Below are 7,530 nucleotides of genomic sequence, written 5' to 3'. Positions count from 1 at the left end.
GGAAATAAGTTCACAGGTTCTAGGTTTGGAGGGATATGGGCCAAGTGTGGGCAGGTGGGGCTAGTGTGGATGGGGCTTATTGGTCAGTGTGGGCATGTTGGGCCAAAGGGTCTGTTTCTATGCTGTATGATTCTAAGACTCAGGTACATAGGAGCAGATTTAGGCCATTCGGCCCATCGAGTCTACTCCACCATTCAATCATGGTTGATCAATCTTTCCCTCTCAACCCCATTCTCCTGCCTTCTCCCCATAACCCCTGACACCCTGAGGTGAGGTCAGAAAATGCTGGAAATACTCCATAGGTCAGGCAGCGTCCGTGAAGGGAAATGAATTTGCCACTGTGCAAAACACAAATGTAACCCAGTGGGTCAAGCAGCATCTGAAACTTCGCCTGTGCATTTCCTCCACAGATGCTGCCTGACCTGTCGAGTTGCTCCTACACTTTGTGTTTTGCTCAAGATTCCAGCATCTGTAGTTCCAATTTGTATCTCCGATTTGCCACCGTGAATGGTTCTTGGTTTGAGAGAGGAGTTGTTAGAAACTTGTAGGAAGGTTAATGCAGATGCTGATTTACACCGAAGTTGGACACAAAATGCTGAAGTAACTCAGCGGGACAGGCAGCATCTCTGGAGAGAAGGAATGTGTGAAGCTTCAGGCCGAGAAGGATCTCAATCCGAAACGTCACCCATTCCTTCTCTCCAGAGATGCTGTCTGTCCCGCTGAGTTACTCCAGCATTTTGTGTCTACCTTTAGTAGAAAAACGGGATGTTTAATTGAGATTAGTGTAGGATTAGTTTTTAATGGGCTGGCATAGACTCAGTGGGCCGAAAGGCCTGTTTCCACTTTGCATGACTCTTTGACGCTATTCATCTTTCAAGTCAGCAGGAAGGACCCTTGTGACCGGGAACATCAATCCTGTTTCAGTCTCCGCAGTTGCTGCCTGACCTGCTGAGCTTTTCCAGCATTCTCTGTCACGGTCTTCAGTTGATAGTTATGGACAGTGTGGCATTGAAGGAGATACTTGGTATGTCCATACATCTCAGAATACCTCCCTCCTCCACCCCCTTCCCAACAAGTCACCGGCAGCTTTGAGTAACATTTAGTTTAGATACAGCGCGGAAACAGGCCCTTTCGGCCCACCGAGTCCGCACCGACCAGCGATCCCCGCACGCTAACACTATCCTACACACACTGGAGGCAACTTACACATACGCCAAGCTAATTAACCTACAAACCTGCACGTCTTTGGAGTGTGGGAGGAAACCGAAGGTCTCGGAGAAAACCCACGTGGTCACGGGGAGAACGTACAAACTCCGTACAGACAGCACCCGCAGTCGGGATCGAACCCGGGTCTCCGGCGCTGCATTCGCTGTAAGGCAGCAACTCTACCGCTGCGCTAAATGCATGGAATGTTGATCGAGCTGTGGGGCAGCTTCTGTTTGCTCCTCTCTGTCAGCGAGCGAAATATCTTCAGGAGGGAACTACTCAAGAAGGATACAAGGTCACCTTGATGCAGTCAGGATTAAAGCACGCAGGTGGAGGGAATGCTAGATCAGGAAGATGCCTCTTTACACTTTAGAGATAGAGCAGACACAGGCCCTTCAGCTCACCGAGCCCGCGCCGACCAGCGATCCCCGTCTTAGGCCCCCTGGGTCATGGCTGACCATGGGTGATGCATCCTAGTTGGCTGCTTGCTCCACACCTCGGCTAGAGCAGCGTCGCTTGTGGCTGAAGAGACCAATGTGGGAGTGACAGTCTCTGTGGCAGAGGTCACATTTGTGTGTGGTCTCTGGTCTGTTGAAGTTGCTGCGCTCCTCTCTGTGTGCCCGCTTGTCTGCCGCTACATTCATCAGTTTCTCTTCCCCCGTTTTGAGATGTTGGTTCAGGGTACCTCTCCACCTCGTGCGGTCAGCTGCAAGGCTCTCCCAGGACTCCACATCCACGTCAAGCGCCTTCAAATCTCTCTCGCAGACATCATTGTGACGTAGCTGGGGGCGGCCGATGGTTCTCCTCCCAGATGTCAGCTCTCCATCGAGGATGTCTTTTGTGATACGGCCATCCTCCATGCGGTGGACATGGCCCAGCCACCGGAGCCTGTGCTGCCTGAGTAGAGTGTACACACTCGGAAGGCCAGCGCCAGGCAGAATCTCAGCGTTGGACACTCTGTCTTGCCAGGATATACCCAGGATACGGCGAATGCTTCTAAGGTGGAAGGTGTTGAGTCTTCTCTCCAGTCTGGCATATGTAGTCCATGTCTCACTGCCGTACAGCAGCGTGCTGTTGACACAGGCATTGTAGACAGCTATCTCTGTCTTCACTGTCAGCTTTGGGTTGGTCCACACTCGAGTTGTGAGGCGAGCGAGAGTTGTAGCTGCCTTCCCGATCCTCTTGTCAATCTCTGTGTCCAAGGAGAGGTTGCCGGTGATGGTGGAGCCGAGGTAGGTGAACTGATGGACGGCATCGAGTTCGTAGTCGTATCCTGTCTGTATCCTGTCTGTATCCTCTGTATCCTGTCCCAGGACGTTCGTCTTCTTCAGGCTGATGGTCAGCCCAAAGTCCTTGCAAACCCAATAGAAGCGGTCCATCAGTGACTGTAGTTCCTGCTGGGACTGGGACACAACTGCTGCGTCATCGGCGAACACCATGTCTCTGATGAGAGCTTCACGTACTTTTGCCTTGGCTTGGAGACACACACTAGGGACAATTTACAATGGCCAATTAACCGACAAACCCGCATGGCTTTGGAAAGTGAGAGGAAACCGGAGCACCCAGAGAAAACCCACACAGGTCACGGGGAGAACGTACAAACTCCATACGGACAGCACCCGTAGTCAGAATCAAACCCGGGTCTCTGGCGCTGTGAGGCAGCAACTCTACCGCTGCTCAGAGTCCCAGTAAACAGTATTTTTTCTCCAGTTGGAGGATTGTAAAACTAGAGAGCACAGGCTTAAGATGGGAGGGGAGAGACCTCAGGGGCACATTTTCCACTCAGAAGGTAGTCGGTGTCTGGAACGCAGTGCTAAGGGAAGCCATAGAAGCACATACAATTACAACATTTAAAAGACATTTGGACAGGTATATGGATAGGAACGGCTGAGAGTGATGTGGGCCATATTGCAGAGAGATGGGACTAGCCCTGTTTGCCAACTTGGTCAATAGACAATAGGTGCAGGAGGAGGCCATTCGGCCCTTCGAGCCAGCACCGCCATTCACTGTGCTCATGGCTGATCATCCACAATCAGTACCCCGTTCCTGCCTTCTCCCCATATCCCCCTGACTCCGCTAGCTCTAAGAGCTCTATCTAACTCTCTCTTGAAAGCATCCAGAGAAGCGGCCTCCACTGCCTTCTGAGGATGACAAAGAAGGACTTGCAAGGACTTTGGGCCGACCATCAGCCTGAAGAAGACGAACGTCCTGGGACAGGATACAAAGGCACCGCCTGTCATCACCATCGACGACTACGAACTCGATGCCGTCCATCAGTTCAGGTACCTCGGCTCCACCATCACCGACAACCTCTCCTTGGACACGGAGCCCACAATGAGCCCACAACCGATCCCTGAGGCATGCTACAAGTCACGGGCCTCCAGCCCATTGAATTTAGTTTACTGACAAAGACACAAATGCTTTATACTGTCGTTAAACATATTCCATTCACCACTTGCTGCACATAATCCCTCTGTTTTTCGGCATGGATAAAGTGGGCCGAAGGGCCTGTTTCCATGCTGTACCATGAGTTATGACTCCATAACTGCCCATGATGGAGACTCAATGATGGACCAATCTCAATGACGGAAGAAACTCATGGAAATTAAGAGGAACCATTCGGTTTAAAAAAAGGACAAACACTATATAAGCAAACATTTGTAGTTTAATAGTGATGCGTTCCATTCAACAGTAGTTGTACCAAGTGGTTAAAGAAATCTATATTCTCTTTGAAGAGTGTGTAGAAAGCAGTTCATGTACATTGGTAGGCATGCAGAGTTAGCTGGCTATTGTGTAGGACGGAACTGCAGATGCTGGTTTAAACCCGAAGATAGACACAAAATGCTGGAGTAACTCAGCAGGTCAGGTCAGAGAAGGAATGGGTGACGTTTCGGATTGAGCCCCTTCTTCAGACTGATGTCAGGGGGGCGGGACAAAGGAAGGATATAGGTGGAGAGAGGAAGATAGAGGGAGAACTGGAAGGGGGAGGGGAAGAGAGGGACAGAGGAACTATCTAAAGTGGGAGAAGTCGATGTTCATACCGCTGGGCTGCAAGCTGCCCAGGCGAAATATGAGGTGCTGTTCCTCCAATTTCTGGAGGGCCTCACTATGGCACTGGAGGAGGCCCATGACAGAAAGGTCAGACTGGGAATGGGAGGGGGAGTTGAAGTGCTCGGCCACCGGGAGATCAGTTTGGTCAACGCAGACCGAGCGCAGGTGTTGAGCGAAGCGATCGCCGAGCCTGCGCTTGGTTTCGCCGATGTAAATAAGTTGACATCCAGAGCAGCGGATGCAATGGATGTGGTAATTCTTCTGCACCTCCTCCAACCTCATCTAATGTGAGCTGAAGATGGGGTCTCAACCGGAAACGTCACCCATCCCATTCCTTCTCTCCAGAGATGCTGCCTGACACGCATAGTTGCTCGGGCTTTTTGTGTGTGTAGCCGGTTATTCCACAGGGTGTGAATGTTGCTTCCCAGAGGGGTTTACGACTTTGGGAAGACGGTGACGATATCGTAGCCCTCTGGCGGGGCGGCCCGCTCCTTGGCGTGCTGCTCGCAGTAGATGGCGTTGTCCACAAAGAAATGTCCCTTCTGCTTCAGGTTGGTGCCACAGTCCGTGCAGACGTAACACTCAGGGTGACGGAACCCCTCACGCACTTTCACCATCAGCCCCCTGCAACAGGCCCAGGGTCAAGAGTCAAGAGTTATATTGTCACACGTCCCACACACACAATGAAACTCTTATTTGCACCAGCTAACTCAATATAATAAACAGTATCAAGAGACAATAGGCACAGGAGGAGGCCATTCGGCCCTTCGAGCCAGCACCGCCATTCAATGTGATCATGGGTGATCATCCACAATCAGTACCCCGTTCCTGCCTTCTCCCCATACCCCCTGACTCCGCTCTATCTAGCTCTCTCTTGAAAACATCCAGAGAATTGGCCTAAGGGAATCAAGGGATATGGGGAGAAGGCAGGAACGGGGTACTGATTTTGGATGATCAGCCATGATCACATTGAATGGCGGTGCTGGCTTGAAGGGCCGAATGGCCTCCTCCTGCACCTATTTTCCATGTTTCTATGTTTCCTGCACCTATTTTTCTATGTTCTATGCTGCAAACATACATACATACATACATACATACATACATACATACATACACACACACACACACACACACACATACATACATACATACATACATACATACATACATACATACATACATACATACATACATACATACATACATACATACATACATACATACATACAAAAACAAACTATAATAATGCAAAAAGACAAATGCCCCCAAGTCTATGTATTTCTACAATCAGGCAGAGATTGTAGGTGCTGGAGTAACCCAGCGGGCCTGGCAGCATCTCTGGAGAATGTGGACAGATGATGTTTTCAGGTCATAGTTTAGTTTAGTTTAGTTTAATACAGCAGGAAAACAGTCCCTTCAGGATTTCCCTACCAGCTGAGTTGGGGTCTCCAATGGAAACTGAAAGCTGGCACATTCTTGTCCAGATGACTTGGCATAGGGAGGGGGGAGAGGGGTAGTATCACGTGGAGAAACAGGTCAGGGGGTATATCTGGCGTCAGGCAACAGCACCTTTACTTTGCGAGACATAGATTAGTTCAGAGATATGGGGCGGGGACAGGCCCTTCAGCCCACCGAGTTCGGACCGACCTGCAATCGCCCGTGAACACTAGTTCTATCCCACACACTAGGGGCAAGTTACATGTGCCTTTAGTCTATAGAGATACAGTGTGGAAACAGGCCATTTGGCCCACTGAGTTCGCACATGACCAGCGATCCCCACACACGAGCACTATCCTACACACCAGGGAAAGTTTTACAATTTTACCGAAGCCAATTATCCGAAGTCCTTGGAGTGTGGGAGGAAACCGGAGCACCCGGAGAAAACCCACGCGGTCACAGGGAGGACGTGCAAACTTTGCGCAGACAGCACCCGTGGTCAGGATGGAACCCGGGTCTCTGGCACTGTGAGGTAGTAGCTCTACCGCCGTGCCGCCGTGCCACCGTGCCACAATGCCGCCCACCGTGCCACCGTGCCGCCGTGCCACCGTGCCACAATGCCACCCACCGTGCCACCGTGCCACCGTGCCGATCTGCAGGTCCTCACTTCCACAGCCCGTCCCGTCTTCCCCGCCAGACCCCGCAACGTCACGGACTCCACACTCACACGATCCCCGTGTCACATATCTCACACACGGGCAGCTTCTGGCCGCTCCCGACCGATGATCCCACCCTGCTGGCAGGGGCCTTCACCTTCCGGAACCCCGATGGTTGATCCGTCTGTCCTGGAAATGTCAGACAAGCCAGCATTACAGGAAAAAAGTGGAATTCTACCTCTAGTTCAGCAATACAGCAGGGAATCAAGCACGATGATCAAGGAGAGGGGGAACTCACGATGGACAGTGGAGGATTTCCCATGCTCATCAATAGACAATAGACAATAGGTGCAGGAGGAGGCTATTCGGCCCTTCGAGCCAGCAACGCCATTCATAGAAACATAGAAAATAGGTGCAGGAGGAGGCCATTCGGCCCTTCGAGCCAGCACCGCCATTCATTGTGATCATGACTGATCGTCCCCAATCTTGCCTTCTCCCCATATCCCTTGATTCCACTAGCCCCTTGAGCTCTATCTAACTCTCTCTTAAATCCATCCAGTGATTTGGCTTCCACTGCCTTCTGTGGCAGAGAATTCCACAAATTCACAACTCTCTGGGTGAAAAAGTTTCTTCTCACCTCAGTTTTAAATGGCCTCCCATTTATTCTAAGACTGTGGCCCCTGGTTCCGGACTCGCCCAACATTGGGAACATTCAATGTGCTCATGGCTGATCATTCACAATCAGTACCCCGTTCATGCCCTCTCCCCATACCCCCTGACTCCGCTATCCTTAACAGCTCTATCTAGCTCTCTCTTGAATGCATTAAGAGAATTGGCCTCCACGGCCTTCTGAGGCAGAGAATTCCACAGATTCACAACTCTCTGACTGAAAAAGTTTTTCCTCATCTCCGTTCTAAATGGCCTACCCCTTATTCTTATCAAGAAATCTGTCTCGATTTATCAGACTTCATCTTGCACTAAACTTTATATCCTTTATCCAAGTCAATGGATATATTTACGGCATACATTTAAAGATTGTTGATTAGTACGGCTGTCTGGGGTTATGGGGAGAAGGCAGGAGAGTGGGGTTGAGAGGGAAAGATAGATCAGCCATGATTGAATGGCAGAGTAGACTCGATGGGCCGAATGGCCTAATTCTCCTCCTAGAACTTAGGAATTT

General features: G+C 50.6%; 1 protein-coding gene across 1 annotated transcript in view; it reads right to left on the bottom strand.

Annotated features, from left to right (window-relative positions):
* Positions 1 to 3,875: 3,875 nt before the first annotated feature.
* Positions 3,876 to 7,530, bottom strand: part of pdlim1 (PDZ and LIM domain 1 (elfin)) — a 44,471-nt gene continuing 40,816 nt past the window's right edge. The window contains exons 5-6 of the mRNA XM_078428267.1: positions 6,422 to 6,539; positions 3,876 to 4,881 (exon numbers count right to left, since the gene is read on the bottom strand). Coding sequence (XP_078284393.1) covers positions 4,692 to 4,881; positions 6,422 to 6,539 — 308 coding nt within the window. The 3' untranslated portion in view covers positions 3,876 to 4,691. The remainder of the gene's footprint in view (positions 4,882 to 6,421; positions 6,540 to 7,530) is intronic.

The sequence above is a fragment of the Rhinoraja longicauda genome, chromosome 35 (genome assembly GCF_053455715.1).
Source record: "Rhinoraja longicauda isolate Sanriku21f chromosome 35, sRhiLon1.1, whole genome shotgun sequence".
Lineage (NCBI taxonomy): Eukaryota > Metazoa > Chordata > Chondrichthyes > Rajiformes > Arhynchobatidae > Rhinoraja > Rhinoraja longicauda.
Note: the sequence above shows the minus strand (reverse complement) of the source record. Positions and strands in the feature narration are given on the sequence as shown.